General features: G+C 36.8%; 1 protein-coding gene across 1 annotated transcript; it reads left to right on the top strand.

The window, feature by feature from the left end:
- Positions 1-15,091: 15,091 nt before the first annotated feature.
- On the top strand, positions 15,092-18,253 carry LOC104436710. Its single transcript, XM_010049559.3, has 2 exons — positions 15,092-15,222; positions 16,033-18,253. The coding sequence occupies exon 2, from the start codon at positions 16,083-16,085 to the stop codon at positions 17,988-17,990; it is 1,908 nt and encodes a 635-aa protein (XP_010047861.2). The 5' UTR covers positions 15,092-15,222; positions 16,033-16,082; the 3' UTR covers positions 17,991-18,253.
- Positions 18,254-18,440: the final 187 nt, after the last annotated feature.

Genomic DNA, 18,440 nt, shown 5'->3' with positions numbered 1-18,440 from the left:
ACATAAAAGGCATGAAGAAATCAAACGGGACTTAGGATCGGATGTGACGGAAAATTTGGATAACCATCTAATGCTAGGTCGGCATGCAAAATGTCATACAATTTAAATGATATTATGAAATGATTCAATATTTCCTAAGGGTATACTTAGGAATCCTAAATGTGATGAACAATTTTGTGACATAAATTTAACGTGCAAGATGATATTCAAAAGATATGACCTTAACATGTATGCGAATCTTATAACATGCAATTTAATTATTAATTAGGCATTTTTGTAGAATTTGGTCTCTAAATGACTCAAACAAGCATGGCAAGATGCATATATGGTAACATTTTGTTTTAGCATTAACTTCACAGAACGAGCATGATTTCAGCCATCTCAAGACATACAAAAATTCTATAAAAAAAAATCTTACATACAAAGCATGCAATGATAAACATTTATCATTAAAAGTTCGAAACCTAAATGTGATCACATGAATCATAGCAAAAATAGCAAAACAGATATGCATATCTAAGCTATATATTGATGTAGCATCTTTTCACATTAACTCATGCAATTGACTCACTTGCCAACATCAAGACTTTGCAAATTATGTATCACTTGGACACATACATCTTTCATAAAGGATATGAGATCAAACAAATTCATTTATGGGCTCAATTTCACCAAATCACAATTCAGAATAATGCAGGGCAAACTGTCCTATATTCAGATCTATGTAATCTTGACCTAGTTAGACACATCCAAAAATTCTGAAAAAAATCACAGGATATTCTCCATACAATTATGAATAACTTCATGAAGGAAAGTTCCTCCAAAAATCAATACAAAAATGACAAAATCAGGATTCAACATAGAGCAAATTGACCTAGCTTCAGATCTGAATGGTTTTCACCTAGCTAATCATCTCTAAAAATTCTGAAAAAAATACAGAACATTCTCAAAGCAACAAAAAACAACTTTCAAGAAGGAGAGTTCATCTAAAAATCAACACAAAAAATTGCACAAAAATAGAAAAGACAGAAGGCAGAACAAGAACAAAATTGAAAACTAACTTAAATTACTGCAAAATCTCTCATCTTTGGAGGTATTTTTAGAGGGTCAAACGATGCTCGATTGGGGTGTACAACCTATCGATTCAAAGCTTGTAACGTTTATTATCAAAGTCTAAAATGACTCAAACTCAAATAAGGTCATTTCAGATCTTGTTTTGGCCAAAATAGTAAGTCAATTCAAGGATACAAAAATGCAAGTTTAAGGCCAAATCAAGTTAATCATTCAACATCAATCAAGAACACTCAACCACAGCAAATCAACATTCAAATCCATCAATCTAACATCTAAACATAGAATATTTGTCTAAAATTTAACCCTAGCCCTACTGGTTAATCCAGTCACACTTCACGGGATTCAAGATCAAGATTATTACCTTTTGATGCGTTTTTGCCGATTTTGATCACAATTGATCGAATTAAATCACCAGAACACGTTCAAACCTCCACAAACTGGACCTAACAGCAAAGATCACTCGCAAATCTATTGGATGGTCAGCTTGATGCCAAAGTAGAACCGGTCCGATTGAACTAGTCTCCAAAGCCACCGGTGAAACTTAGAGCCATCAATGAAGATTTAATTGCTTGTTCTTCAAGCCTTGACCACCAGTAGGTCAAGGATTCTCATACGAATAGATGATCGGTGACGGGAAGGTCGCAAGCATGGGGGCATACGTTGACGATCAGAAAGCATGTGCAAGATGGATGAAGAAGAGAGAATTGGCAAGAGAGAGAGAGTTTGTTAGAGATTTGTTTCTGTAAATTCTTGCAAATGAGCCCTCCTCAAAAATGGAGGGAAAATTGGCTTATATATTACCTCCAAACTATTTAATTTCGTCCATTAGTTCAATCCGATGGTTGAAATTTCGATACAACAATCAAAAGTTGAGGCTTAAGGCTCTATTATGATCTAGAGGTGTCGAGTAATTAATTTAATGGATTTGATTTGCGAAAACGCGAGCCAACATCAAGAATTTTGTCAAAATGCTCAATTAGGGGTCAAAATGCAATTTTATGAAATATGAAGATCAATATATAAAATTTTGGGAAATTGAGGGTGCATAAATGAAATTAGAACTGTGAGGATTCCAAAACTGGTTGCCAGAGGTTGAGAATTGGTCGACAATGAGCTGAACCGGCCATCCCCACTAGTGACCAATCAGACTAGTCAAACCGATTCAGTCCAATTCGGCCTATTTTTACTAGTTCTTGACCGATTTGGTCTGATTCTAGTCATTTCGCCCACTTAGGACCCTTGTGGATCCAAAATTTATGCAACTTGTTCCTTAAATGATCAAATTGAAATTTTCAAGAAAAAATTGGCTTATCGTGATTTAATTAAGCTAATTAAACCTTATTAATGTGATATAAAGGTCCTTTATTGACCTAATTGGATGATTATCACGAAAGACAACAGGTCAAAACCATGGGTGCTTTGAATTGGGCCTAAAGGGCTAAAATGGTAAAAACTCATCAATTTGACTATGCCTAATTATGACTAAAGTAGAAGTAATTTTATTTTTGGTCGATTTAGAACCTAAAACCAAAACATTCCAAAAACAAGGTTATTAATCGAATTTTGTAAAATTTTCAATATAAGAATCAAATTGACATTAAAAGAAATGTTTTTGTGCATTTTTTATTTTATTTTTGAATTTTTTGGTCAAAGATTTGATCAAAAGTCAACCATTTAGTTGACTTTTCTTAAAAAGTTAATTTTTGGTCAAATCTTTGAATTTTTAAGAAATTGAATTGATAAAAGTAAAATTAAGGCTAAATTGCATCTTTTTGGGTAGAAAGCCAAATTTTGACATGGGGTTGACTCTTGATCAAGGGGTTGACTGAAAAGTCATCTCGAAAGTCAACTATTTGACTTTTCATGTTTTTCTTGAAAATGAATTGGAAATTGCTTAAAAATGACAATGCAAAAGAAAAGAAAAAGAAAAATGACAATTTTTTACCAAGAAATGAGATTCCGTCGCAATCAGAAATCCAAATCTCGATTTTTTTACCTTTTAATGACATGTCGACTAAAACTCGGGTGTTAACAGATGATTGTGGATCAATACGAGGCGAAGTTCACCGAGCTGTCAAAATATGCCCCAAGGTTGACCAAGGACTCAATGGATAAAGCGAGAAGGTTTAGAGATGCCTTGAAGCCGAAAATTAAGGACCCTTTGGTGCTTGTGAATCTTAGGAATTATGACGACCTATATGAGAGGGCCCAACTGATTGAGAAGAACCAAAATGAGCAAGCTGCCACATCTGGGTCGCGGTTTGCGCCGAATAGAGACAATAAAAAGAATTGGTTGGCGAAAAGTCCTACGAAGTCGCAATTAAATAAACTATCATGGGATGTTCGCGCGGTCGGGGTTCGAGGCGTGATATGCTTCCACAATTATTAAAAAAATCATCAATAGTCAAGTCCATTGATCAATCTCATTAATTCACATGTTAATTGTCCATTTCATTGATTAATCTTATGCCACATATCAATAGTCTAATGAAATCACACGTTGATGGTTCGTTCCAACGACAAATCTCAAATTACGCGTTAATGGTCCACTCCATTAATTAACTTATGCTCAAATATCTAGCCATAGCCACACATAATGCCCATGACAAAATGACTAAAATTCCCTCATTGATTAGGTCTCCACCTATTATTAGCCGATGGCTTGACCCACAAAAATATCCTAAACTAGTTTGCACATATCCACATATCCCTCAAGATTCACAAAGACACTAAGCATCAGCTATCAATCACAAATATCCAGTAATCTATCATTAGAGTGAGACTCATTTCATAGCTCAAACATTTGATATATAAATATCAAAGCATTCTTCAAGAAGCACAAACGTTTCAAAATTCTTTCATGAATGGTTTCACAAATCATTTCCAATCAATCATTTAAATTGAAATCAAAAGATAACTTCCACTTTCAAACAATAAAATGGTAATAATAGCTTGGTCTTGTTTTATGTAACAAAAGATGTTATTTATCAACCATAGTATATTTAATTCATAATGTTTTTCAAAACATGAGTTTAAAACAAAAAGAAAAAATAGTGTCACTCACTTAGGAAAGGCCAAAAACAAACTATGTTGCTTATTCGAGTTGACGTACCCTAATTTCTAACAAATAATCGAAAAACAATATCAAAAAACCAAGTAAAACAATAGTCGACAAAAGGACACCTAGAGTGCCAAAACTCAAAGAGATGACATTTGTTAACACTTGTTTTTAGTCAAAAAGAAAGAAAATTGAAATTTGAATTTCGATCACGACAGAGCCTATTTCTTAGCCAAAAAGTTTTGTTTTTCATTTCTTTTTGTCGCATTGTCACTATGAAGTGATTTTCGAGTTATTTTTAAGAAAAATGTAAAGAGTCAAACAGTTGACTTTTTGGTCAACCCTTAGATAAAAAGTCAACTTAAGTCAAAATTTGGTTTTTTATCCAAAAGATGCCATTTAGCTTTAATTTCACTTTTATCAAATCAATTTCTCAAAAATTCAAAAAATTGACCAAAAAATCAAAAGTCAACTAAAGGTTGACTTTTTGTCAAACCTTGACAAAAAATTTAAAAAGATCAAAAATTTTCAAATAAATTTCTTTTAATGTCAATTTGACTTTGTTGTCGAAAATTCGCAAAAATCGATTAAGAACTTTATTTACCAAATTTTTCATTGTTAGGTTCTAAATCAACAAAAAAAATTAAATTACTTTCATTGTAGTTATAATTAAGTGTAGTTCCTTTGTTGATATTTTGTTTATGGACTATTTTAAATCCGTTCATTCATTCAATTTCGCAAATTGCCCAGTCAAAATACAAATTATTGTTTTGAGCCCTAATTAGGGTACTAAAATCAATTCTTCATGAATTGTGAACAGATGGTTGTTCAATTCTTCATGAATTCCGAACGGATGGTTGTTCTTTACTCATTTTCTTAAGATAAGTCCAAATCTGCAGTGGATTTTGGGAAATTTATGCTAGAACTTCTCGATTTGAAGAATTTTACTCTTTCAAGCATAAAAAAGTCAAACAATTAAGCTTCAATTGATAAAATTAGAATTGACCCATTCAAAGTTATGATTTAATTTTATAGATCTAGGTCCAATTTTAATGTTAGGCCTAGATTCATTTTTGACATGAGCTCAAACACTTCAATTTGAGGCCAATTTGAACACAATAAGTGATATTACTTGTGAGTGGTTAATTAGATAGGGTAATTGTGGCATTAATTGAATCCAATTTCAATCAATTTGCAATTTTATCAATTGAATTGCAAATTTGATCATTTTAGCCATTTATGCTTAATTCAAAGCACTCATGGTTTTAACCCGTTGTCTTTCACGATAATCGTTCAATTAGGTCATTAAAAGACCCCTGGATCACATTCATAAAATTCGATTAGCTTAATTGAATCTCAACCGGCCAATTTCTTCTAAAATAAGATAAAATTCATTTTCAATTTAGTCCTTTAGGGACCGAATTACATAATTTTTTAACCCACAAGGACCTCAAGTGGGCGAGCTAGCCAGAACCGAACCAAACCAATTAAGAACTAGCCAAACTGGTGTAAACTAGTCTAACTGACTCAACCGATCACCGACAATGCCAGCCGGTTCAGTTGCCTACCAAACTATTATAGACCTCTGGCAATCAATTCTAGGATCCTTTTGATGACAATTTCACTTATGCACCTTCAATTTCTTGAAATTTTTCAGATTGGTCCTCAAATTTCATTAAATTGCAAATTAACCCCTAATTGAACATTTTGATGTAATTGTCAATTGTGGCTCGAGTTTTCGCAAATCAAATCAACTAGATTGATTACCCAACACCTTGAGATCATGATGCAACTTTTGAAATTAAATTTTAACCGATGGATCGAAATTTCGATCGTCAGATCGAACTGACGGACAAAATTGCATGGTTTGGGGATAGTATATAAGTCCATTTTCCCTCCATTTTTGGTGAGGGGCTCATTTTGCAAAAAAATTAAGCTCTCTCTAAACAAAATCTCTCTCTCTCTCTCTCTCTCTCTCTCTCTCTCTCTCTCTCTCTCTAATCGATTCTCTCTCTCTTGTTGGTTTGCTTGTTGCCGCTTTGATCGGCCTTATGCCGACAAGCCTCCGGCCACTGCTAGCCCCAATGGTGGGGGCCTTCTCCTCATTTGGATCGAAGCAGCAGCAAAGTAGATAGAGTCTAGTTTCATCCATTTAGCCTTGTTCGATTGTAGTGAAGAAAACCAATCAAAACTGATTTCGATCAGTTCAAAGCCTTTGATCAACAAATGGTGGCTAGTGGCTTACTATCTTATCAATCCTGATCTCCCCCGCCCGAGTAAGTTCCCGACCCCGCAATGGTTGAGGTTTTGGTTGAATGGTCGCCGCAACCTGTCCAGTGACCTATTCTCTCCAGCATCTCCAAAAACCGGTCCAAAAGACATCATCACCTCATCTATTGGATCGAACCTCTTTTGAGTTCATTCTATAAGATCATGAGTTCTCCCAAACTCGTACCCCACGTGACAGCAAAGTGTTGCAACCTGTATCCACATGGGCGACACACCTTAAGAGAGGAGGTTGGGTGTGAATATCGGATTTAAGGGTACCTTTATCATGGTAGCCATCCCTCTAGTACTCTTCCCTAAGGATAGCATCACTTCATCCATTAGGAGTTTTCTATATGCGGTATGCTAAAACATGGTGAGTCTTATTAAGACCCATACCCCCACGTGACAGGTTCCTTTATACAATCTAATTATTTAAAACATCCTAGAAATGAGACGGGAGTCGCTACTAGCCTCTTTTTTTGGGGTCAACTAAACTCAATCGAGGGTTGAGAGTGTTCCCTCAATTCCTATGTAACCATATATTTAGGTCCAGGGACTTGGATTACGCCAATATTTCTATTAGCACCATTTTGGTACCTAAACAATATGTCGCGTTACCTAACGCATCCATGCATTTTTTTCTATACTTTTTCAGGATCTTTTCTCCTAAACTAGGTGATCATGCGTGGTTCGGCATCCTCCGTTGGCGGTCCAACCACCATCAGCCTCTTCATCTAAGGCTTCCCAACCAACAAGTGGTCGGTACTTGAAGAATCAATTGCCAGACAACTCCAGCAACCTCAATTCCCGCCAACAATTGAAGACCGGTCTAGTTTTTGGACCAATTTTACTTGGGTGAACTGGCAGTCCAAAACCTTACGGATCCAGTTCCCTTGATAATTTGTGACAATTCGATCATGATCTCAGAGATCCACGTGCTTTCCGGCAATTTGATTCTAACAATTGCGATCAAAATCAACAAAAACGCATATTTGGTAATAATCTTAGTCTCAAACCTTGTGAAGGGAGGCTGGATTAACCGGTCAAGGCTAGGGTTCAATTTTAGGAAACTTTATGATGTTTAGATGTTAGATTGATGAATTTGAATGTTGATTTACTATAATTGAGTGTTCTTGATTAATCATGAATGATTAACTTGATTTGGCCTAGAATCTCATTTTCGTATCCTTGGACTGACTTGTTGTTTCGGTCAAAACAAGGTCCAAAACAACCTTATTTTAGTTTGAATCCTTCTAGACTTTGACAATACATGTAACTATCTTCAAATCGGTAGGTCGCACATCCCAATTGAATGACGTTTGGCTCCCGAAAAACACCTCTGAGGTTGTGCAATTCCACAATAGTCTAGGTTTGTTTTGAGCTATGTTCTAATTTTGAAATCTCAATTTACTATTTTTGTGCTACTTTTTGATCATATTTGGACAAACTTTCCTTCATGAAAGTTGTTTTTTGTTATGTTGAGAATGTCATATATTTTTTTTCAAAATTTTTAGATGTGTTTAACTATATCAACACCACTCAGATTTGAGCCTAGGTCAATCTGCTCTAAGTTGATTTCTGACTTTGTCATTTTTGTACTAATCTTTGTGTTAATTTTTTGAAGAACTTTCCTTCATAAAATTTTCTTGTAATTATGTGATGTATGTTCTATATATTTTTTTAAAATTTTTGGACATGATTAGTTAGGTCAAAACCACTTAGATATGAGTCTAAGTCTGTCTGCTCAGTTTTGGTCTGAGATGAGTTTAGGTAGAATTGAAAATGTAATTGACCTTTTTTAACCCTAAGACCTTCATGAAAGATGAACTATGTGTTGTATATGTTCAATTGATATATTATTCATAAAGTTTTGATGTATTTTAGTGTGTCAATTGCATGCATTAATGTGAAGGATGCTAAGTAACATAGACTTTGCGTATCGTGTGTCTATCTTGTCATTCTTGTCATGACTCATATGATCTCAATTGAATTTCAGATTCTTAACCAAAAAAAAATGTTCCTCATTTTATGATCTACATATAGGATTTTTTGTTGGATTTTTGTATGTTTTTAGGGGTCCAAAATCAAGCTCGTTCTATCATTTAAAAGTTAGGGCTAAACCTAACCATGTATGTGTTTTACCATGCATGTTTGGGTCTTTAAGAGACCAAATCTTGTGATGATGCATTCTTGACATTCGAACTACATGTTACAAGGTTTGAGTACATGCTTATGTCATTACATTTGAGTGTCATTTCACATGATAAATTTGTGTCAAAAAAGTGCATGTTCACTTATAAATCCTCAAGTATGTCATTTTGAATCTTGAGTCATCTCATATTGTTATCGAATTGTGTGACATCTTCGCATGTTGACTTAGGGTTAGATGATTATCTTAATTGTTTGTCGCATCCGATTCTAAGTCGTGTGTGTTCTATTCATGTTGTTTATGCATTACTTGAATGACTTTGAGGTTTAATAATACATGTTTGTGTTGTGCTTTTTTACTAATCTGCGCACTTTTAGAGATTTCAATCTTAAAGCATCAAATCGACCTAATTTGCACTCAAGCCCTTCTAGGAAGTCGTAAACATGCCTAGAGATTTCAAATACTACTAATTTCATGTCAATCACTCATCATTAAGGGAATTTTGCCTTTTTTCAAAACTAGGTTAGAATTTGGACACGAGATCAAATTCGGACTGCTATTCTAACCCCTGTTTAGACAAACTTTTGACATATTTGTTCTATTTTTTCTATAAGAATTATGTACTTGATCCCTTCATAAAACTTGTTAGTCATCATGTTAGCTTTGTTGTGTGAAAATTTGGTAATTTTTAGACCAGATTTGATGGGATAAATACTTATGATAATGACTGAATGTCTTGCTGTTTTGACAATTTTCTAATGTGTGGTTGCTTGTTGTTTGATTTTTATAAAATCATGCATAGTTCATTTAGGAAAAATTTCTTCACAAAAGTTGTTCATTAACATATCGTGCATATTAAGGAATTTTTTCCATAACTAGATTGTCAACGGACATCATCTAATTTTTCCGTCTTGTCATGATTGGTCTAAAATTTCATGACATAAATTTGGTTGTAATTATTTAGCTAGACCATTTTGGTTAGTTTGTGCATGAATTTAGGCCATGCTATCATTGTGAGAGTTGCTTTAAATCATTTTATTTTCATTGTCAAATGATTTCCAATGGTTCATTTTTCCAAATCATATCTTGAAAAGGCTTTGGTACATGTAATATTTCTGAAAGTAATATTTTTAAAAAATTCTTTTCCAAAACTTGATTTGGCTTAGAAAAAATCATAGTTTGGACCATATTGAAAATGTCTATGATGCTTGTGAATGCATTTATGCGAGTTACGGAGCTTGTCTTGATAATTAAATATGTTCCATAGCCTAAATATTCCTTCGTCTCAAATATTTTCAAATTCCTTTAAATCCCGATTTGACATTCTAAAAATCATGGTTTAGACTGCATTCAAAATGCCTACAATACTTGTGAATGCATTTATGTGAGTTTCAGGCTAGCCTTGGCAATTGAATGCCTTCCATAGTCGAGACATCACTTTGTCTCAAAAGCTTTATTGATTATTTCAAACCTGTTTTTGAAACATCACATGTACCCTCATGCATATAATTACGTCATTTATTACAATTGCCAGTGTTTGTGATTGGCGCATACCTTGGTAATAAGTGACCCGTCGACAGTTCACTTCCTCAATTGATTGGTTGAGAAATAAGGTCCAAAAGACCTGCCTGTGTGTTTAATTTATGTTCATGCATGTGATTCCTAGATGTATGTTAGGGTTGATGCATGATACCGAGAGTTAGATATTTAAGGATCACTAGAAGACTTTGTTAAGGACTTATAAGTGTTAGTGGTCATGCGAGAATACAATTGGTCAATAATGGCTGTAAGTCATAAAATAAATTGGGTATGTGTCTTAGAGAGACCTACGCATGGACTATAAAGATCGACCTCGAGGCTCAAATCTAATTTGTGAATTGAACTTCCTTTGCTTGATTGACTTTGCATAATGTTGTGTTTTCGATTGTTTTGATGTGTATGTTTGTTTATTTCCATTATATGTACCTAATTATAATCTTTAGACTAGGTTTAGATCAGGATTCCGAAGATGAAGACAGCGTGAAGATGGTGAAGTGTCAATGTTCAATCCAACCATGCTTTTGTACCATTCATTTGCAACATATGTTTCGAGTTCTTATTGCCTGTATAAAAGCCCGACAAATTGCGGGTTCTTTTCTTTCTTGTCCTTTAGTTTTGTTTCTCTTTTTATCTTTTTAGGGTTGTATGATATATTTACTACTTTCATTTATTGTTTACTTACTGTCTCACAATTTCAATTCAATTGATTGCTTTCTTTTCTCATTTTCTAGAAATAAATTAGCATGAAAATGACCAACCACGCATGATCGCCTAGTTTAGGAGAAAAGATCTTGAAAAAAGTACATAAAAAATGCTTGGACGTGTTAGGTAACACAACATACTATTTAGGTACCAAAAGGGTGCTAATAGAAATATTAGCATAACCCATGCCCAAACCTAAATATATGGTTGCATAGGAATCAAGAGAATACTCTTAACCCTCGATTGAGTGTTTAGCTGACCCCAAGAAAAGAGGCTAGTGACGACTCCCATCTTGTTTCTAGGATGTTTTAAACAATTAGATCGTATAAATGAACCCGTCGCGTGGTGTATGGGTCTTGATAAGACTCACCATGGTTTAGCATACCCGTATATAGAAAACTCCTAATGGATGAAGTTACACCATCCTTAGGGAAGAGAGTACCAGAGGGAGGGCTATCATGGTAAATGTATCCTTAAATTCGATATTCACACCCGACCTTCTCTATTGAGGTGCATCGCTCGTGTGGATATGGGTCACAACACTTCGCTATCACTTGGGGTACGAGTTTGAGAGAACTTGTGACACTGTAGAGGGAACTTAGAAGAGGTTCGATCCAATAGATGAGGTAATGACATCTTTTGAAACACAAATCATGAATGAACTCTCATGGTCAAGTACCCATAAATTTGACATTTCCCCCTTCCTTTCCTCGTGAAGGGATCAACAGCAAGATTGGGTCATGATAACACTTATGTGCTAAAAGTTAGGAAAATGACATTTAAGTGCCAAAATCGAAGCAAAATGGATTAGTTAAGTGCTAGTGGTAAGAAAATACAGCCAAAATGTTGATGTGGTGATTTTGCGACAAGGCAAGTGCAAAACGACATCATTTTGCATGCTGACGTGACTAGATAAGTGCTAAAACGACATCATTTTGTTGCTGACGTGGCTAAATAAGTAATATAAAAATTAATTAAATTAAATTTAAAACCAAATTCAAAAAAAAAAAAGGAAGAAGATGAATAGCAGCTAAAGGCTTAGCCCTTGCCACCGCCACCTCCCCGCCTTCGCTAGGAAGGGTCGACAACGGCGGGGGGAAGGTCAAATAGGGTCACCGGCCATGGCCAAGCAACCCTGGCCAACCGGTGACGAGGGCCTGTAAGCTCTCGTGCAGATCTGGGGCAATGATTGTCGACCCTCACCTAGTTGGTTGTGGGTCACCCCAGCGGGTAGAGGCCCTTGGCCAAGCTAGGCGAGGGCCAGTAACCCTCGGCTAATTTGGGAGAGGGCCACCATCCTCACCTCAGATCTAAGTAAGGGCTCGCAGGCCCTCGCCACTAGTTGGCGGGGGTCACCAAACTCTACCGTCACCGAACCTTCTCGGTGACAACGAGGGCTAAGCCCTCAGGCATTGTCCATCTTCCTTTTTTTTCTAATTTGGTTTTAAATTTATTTTTTAATTTTTTAATTAAAATTCAAATATGCGCCAAAACGACGTCATTTATGTATTTCTTTACCAAGTCAACTCTCCAATGAGCCATGTAGGCAACCAAAAATAATAATAATAAATTACCATATAGGATTTTTGGTAGGGTTTACCGGAGTGTCATATTTTTCAGAAAAAGTGGCATTAAATGTCACTTTCCTAACTTTTGACATTTAAGTATCCCCTTATACCAAGTTTTGACACTTGGGCTATTTTTTTCTCAATGATATTTTAATAAACGACTCATTTATACTACGCCTATTTGTCGATAAAATAACACGTACACGCCAACAAAAAGCTTGCCTCTAGCAACCCATTAGTGTCCACTAAACGTGGCTTGTGCGCTAAAATTCGTCGTGCCATAACTTCCTTCACAAAGTTTCACTTCAAGCCATCTTATAGTCTTTAGAAAGCTCTCTTGATATATTACAAAACTCCAACTCAGCCACCCCAAAACCTCATCGAAAATGGCTAAAATTCATGCCCAAAGTTACTGTTCGGTACTGTGTCCAGAATGCACACTAAACTTGAAAATTCCATTTCAAGCAAACCATAAGCTCAAATAAAGATTGGTAAAATCCTACAACTTCACAACATCCTAAGTCTATTATTTCTACAAAAATACGCAGCTCAATGACTCAAAAATTGGACTTCACCGCACAAATCTTTAGTAATTCTGAATTTCAAATCCTCATTCCGATGATTGGAACAAATAGATAATTAGAGGCTTTGATCACTTATTGACGTTGCAAAACAAAGTTGAGTTGGCCTGATGAGTTGTCCACATTGTAACTGCACCAAAATTTTCCCCTTTTTTTTCCTTTTTCCTTTCTCGTCCACGAGCTCCCCCACTTTCGTCTTCGTTCTATCCGCTGACTTGAGTGGGCAACAAATGAAGAAGATGATTGAAGATGGGCTGTGGGTTGCAAGAGACATGGGCTAGTTTTGGGTTTAACTAAATAATATATTTTGCTGGATTTATGACCCATATATTACAAAAAAAAATTATCTAATTTCCAAAATCACTCTAATTAGACGAATAATAGGTTTGAATGGTTACCAAGCGCTGTGATTTGTAGTTAATTCGACTAGTCGAAACGTTCAAAATGGCTGTGCGCAAAGATTTTTTTCTCCCCTCTTTTCCCTCCATCTTCACGATCGAGCGCTTCTTTTATTTGTTTGTCGTTGCTTTTGCCGTCGCCGCCGTGGTCTTTCCTTTTATGCTCACGCTCAACTGCACTATCAATTGAGGGGAAAGGAAAAGAAATGGGCTGGGCTTTGGCTAATAAAAAAAGGGGCGAGATTTTATGGCCCATTTCCATTTTTTGTAGGGTCCATGAAGATCGTGCTCAGGTTTCCTACACTCGAGCCCTCATCCATACCCTAAGGCCTAGGTCCACAAACACCATGTGTGGATCCTTGATACTTGAGCTCAGTTAATACACATTTGTTTTCATGAAAAATATATATTTTTTTAAATCAAATTTTAATTATTTTTATTTTAAAAAATTTGAATTTTAATTTTGAATTTTTTCTTTTCTTCTTTCTTCTTTTGCTTCTTCCTCACCGCTTGACAGCCATTGATTGGCCCCACGCAAGCTCAAGCCTAGCCGGCCTCGAGCTAGGCTCCACCTCGCGTGATCCGGTGAGGTCAAGGTCACTCGACGCCTCACCAAAGTTCCACGAGTCATGGCAAGCTTAAGGCCTCACAAGTCGGCAGCAAGTGAGCTAGAGGCCTTGCAAGTTGCGACAAGCTTAAGACCTTGTGAGTCACGGCAACCTCAACCTCACTGACATTTGGCAAGGCTCGACCTCACTTATGGCTTGTTGCCGGCCGACGATCGGTTAGGAAGTAGCCAAAAAAAAATAATTTCAAAAATACAAATTTTTTTATAGTTTTTCCCATTAGATTTTCCTTACCAACGGAAAAAACTTTCTGGGTCTTTTCCATGTTTTAGCCAACCATTGGAAAATAAAGTCATTTTTCTTTCAAGAATGGTAAATTTTCCGTGAAACAAACAAATCCTTAGAAAGTTATTGACGATATTGAAAAATAAAAATGTGCACGATTGACATTGAATGATGAGTAAAATTTAAGGATTATTAGCATCATTACTTCCTTTTAAAATGAATATAAAGAATCACATATGATGCATTATAGATTTTCTTGAATTTAATCGATCATAGGGGAGCGGCAGCTAATTTTAGTCCGATATATACATTGTCAAAGCTCTCTCAAAATCGAAAAGATGATCCTGACATTGCACCGAGATGATGAGTAGGCAAGTCGAAAGCACATCTTCGTGCATTTTCCTTTTTATTCAGTTGCACGAACTCCTTTGTGAGCATCCATTATCGAATTGACTTACATGCATCTTTCACAATTAATAATCTGCATACTTCAGGTGTGGATTTTCTTGTCTTTCGAAGATGACTATTTCAGTCGCTTCCCTCTACATTTGCGATGTGCGATGACTTTTACTAGAAGTAAGTGGGAAGACTTGGTGATGCCAGATCAGAAATTGAGACAGACGCTTCGGTATAGCCGAACGAGGAGAATCACGTTTCTACCCGACACTTTTGTTAGAATAATGCAAAAGGACTAAGAGGTTACTTCAATGGTCGCTAAAGCAGCATAAAGGGTGAAATAATGAAATTGTACAGAACTGTTGAAATGGGAAAGCCACAAGCAAATAATCGATTCTGTTGTTCTTTGGTCCTTTTTGTTATCATGCACAGACTCAGGAACACTTTAGGCAATCTTATGCTATAAAAGAATGTTGTACATTGAAGTGTTCTTCGCTATCTGGATATGAAAGCGAGGTCTTGATTACTGCAGAAAATTCGCAAAAAGCTTCGTTTTGTACATCTCTTAACAGCTTTCTATCTCGGGATTCCTGAGACCATTTTTGTTCCGTATTGGTACGGCATTGCTTTGCTAAGAGGTCAGTGCTCTAGCTAGTTCAATTCTTGAATTTACTTTGGAATATCGAATTCAACAGGCCATCGTTACAGTTGATTAGCCTCCTAATTTTTTTTGCATTAATGTGGAAATTAAATAGGTGTGTCTTCTTTTGTTTAATGTCTTCTACATGTTGAAAGTTACGATGGGAAGTGCCGGGAGAGTAGATCAATAGCCGAGCTTTCAAAATATGCCTTTTCAAAGCTGCATGACTATTTTGTGTCATTGATGTAAAAATATGCACATTTTACATGCTCTAACAATGCACCTTGCATAAGACATTACCGAACAGGCCACAGAGTTTAAATTGCTTTTTCCAAGAATTGATGATCAGTAATATTGTTCACTGTGAACCTGCAAGACATGTGTATCATCAGTTTCTTTGTGGAAAATAAAATTGTCAAAATAAATCGAATTTATGGAAAAGATCGTACCATTGATGGCAGATGATGGAGCGCTCGATTGCTCTAGGAAAGAATAAATGATTATCAGATGTACTGCGAATGCATTGCGTGTCAGGGATGATTTTCTGTTGGAAGTCTATGACCAGAACAAAATGAACTGACCCTAATCGACAATTTCTAACGTCAAAGACCATTTCAAAACACTAGCTATAGTATATGGATCTAAAGTAGTGCAATTAATCTGAATTCCTCTTGAAGAACAAGATTCAGTACCTGTTGATTGAGTTATCCACAAAATCATATTCTTTATCGCACTCCCTGAATGCTGCTATCTCACACTTCTTCTTAGAGTTACATAAGGTTTGACTCCCTTAACTTTTATTTTCCAGCTTCAATTCTTTCATTTTAAAGAGAGCAGCACAAGAAGGAAGTCGTTGCCATGGAATTCTTCGCCTGGGTTCCACTAGTAATTAACAAATGCTTTCCATGGCTGATGGATCTTTGGGAAGCTTGGAGCATCCAATTACTAGTACTCACTGGCCTCATGTTTCAAATCACTCTGGCCATCTTTGGCGGGGGGAGGAGGTACATGACTGGACCATTGATAAGGTTTGTTGTATGGTCCTCCTACTTGCTTGCCACATATGTCGCCGCCCTAGCTCTCGGCAAGCTCACGGTAATCCGTGTCCGTGATCCGGAAAAACCTGACTATGACACAGAGCTGAAGGCACTGTTGGCACCATTGCTTCTGATGCAGCTTGGGTACCCAGACAGCATAACCGCATACTCAGTCGAAGACAACCGGCTCGGGATAAGACAAGTGCTAAACTTTGTCTTCACCTTAGCTTTCGTGGTTTTGATTCTTATCCGTTGCTGGAACATCTCTGCTGCTGCTTCATTGTACTTCCCCATCTTTGTCTCTGGGATGATCAAGTATGGAGAAACCATCTGGGCTCTCAAATCGGTGTACAGCGAAAACATGAGCATAACCTTGGAGGACATTGATGAAGAAAAGAACATCCCCAAATTGTTGCGAGAACTACCAACCGACATCCCAGACTTAGATATCTTCGTGAAGGCTTATTATCGGTTCGACACTTTGAAGCCCCACCTTGAGAACTGGCTCTACCACCCCATGCTCATGTCACGCCCTTGGATGTCAATAGAAAAATACAATGTGGAGAAAGCCTATTTGACAACTTCAATTGAGCTAGGATTTATGTACGACGTCCTCTATACTAAGGGTCCAGTTCTTTATACTAAGCTTGGCATCACATTGCGGTCCATTAGTTTCGTCTGTTTGGTATCGACCTTAAGTGGGTTTGCAGGAATTTTTCAAGATTCTTTCCTGCTTGACATTTATGTGGCCTATACATATGCACTGCTGATCGGGGTGACATTCTTGGAAATATACCAAATCCTGGCTCTGCCATTTTCAGATTGGGCAATAGTGAAGATGGTTGAGCACCACAGGAAGCCGTTGGTAAAAACTCTTCTACCTTTTCTCGTGAAAATGTCCATGGAAAGGAAAAGATCCTCCGGTATGATCGGGCAGTTCAATATGTTAGACTATGGCCTGCATGATAAATGGTTGAAGTTCATCAAAATCCCTGAATTTGTTGGCCAGGAGGAGCAGTTGAGGAGATATTTGAAATCCACTCTCAAAGCAATCGATATGGATTTGAAAGAACTGCTCCTCGAAGGCATGAAGGATTTGGAGAGAAAAAGAGGTCTAAAACCCTTCACTAGTAGAGGCCAATGGACGCTCGAGTCATTCCATGAACTACAATGGAGCATCGAGACAGCATTCGACAGAAGCATCATTATATGGCACATGGCAACAGACATTTGCTATCACTCGAAATTTCGGGAGTCAGAGAATTGCTCGGGGAGTAAGCTACTGTCAGATTACATGATGTACCTCCTCGCAATACGGCCTTACGTATTGTCGATCCCCACCAATGAGATCACCTTTGAGCATGCTTACTCCGAGGTCAAGAAATTTCTGGCGGTTTCAAACTTGGGCGACAGGGACAAAGCATTGGGTAAGTTATCACCATCACCGGTGCAAGAAAATGACTTGGAACTTGGCGTGGGCCATATATTCTTCAAAGAGTGGCATGTCCTTGAGGAGGCACGAAGACTCGCAGGTCTGCTGAATAAGATGGAGGATCCTTGGAAGCTTATAAGCAGCGTTTGGGTGGAGATGGTGTGTTACACAGCATATAATTGCCAGATTTATAACCACACGAAGCTGTTGAGGCGAGGTGGAGACATTCTAACCCATGTGTGGCTTCTGCTAGCTCACAAGACAGACAAGTTTAATTCTATGAAAAGCACAACCTAAGAGATTGGAGTTTAAGCAGGGGTGTCCAATAATCAGCGGGAGCAATCACAGTTCATTTGACGTTCCTAATAATAGAGACTCAGTTCTCATCATTCAAATAATTATGCTTGATCTCCTTCATTCATCATTTCTATTTTTCTTCTCCTAATTGTATCCTACCTACAGGGGACTGCAGCCAGCGATTTGGTGTGTTCGCTCAGTCAGTCCATATTCTTTACATTGAAGTTTAATTTGAATTTAAAGATCATTTCTTTTGTGTCTCATTGTCTTTGATGTTAGATTCTTGTGCTCATTTGCTTTCCCATAGTTTTGTTCTCGAAGTATTGTTTGTTGGATTGCTTAATTTCCTAGAAAGTCCGTTTGTCAAGGACACCAGAAAGCACCTAAGAAAGTTCGACCAAACCCAATGAAGTGGTTTTCGACAAACCATACTTATACCCACAACTACTT

This window comes from Eucalyptus grandis, chromosome 3, assembly GCF_016545825.1.
Source record: "Eucalyptus grandis isolate ANBG69807.140 chromosome 3, ASM1654582v1, whole genome shotgun sequence".
NCBI classification, from domain to species: Eukaryota; Viridiplantae; Streptophyta; class Magnoliopsida; order Myrtales; family Myrtaceae; genus Eucalyptus; species Eucalyptus grandis.
The sequence above is the reverse complement of the archived record's forward strand: the minus strand, read 5'-3'. Positions and strand labels throughout refer to the sequence as shown.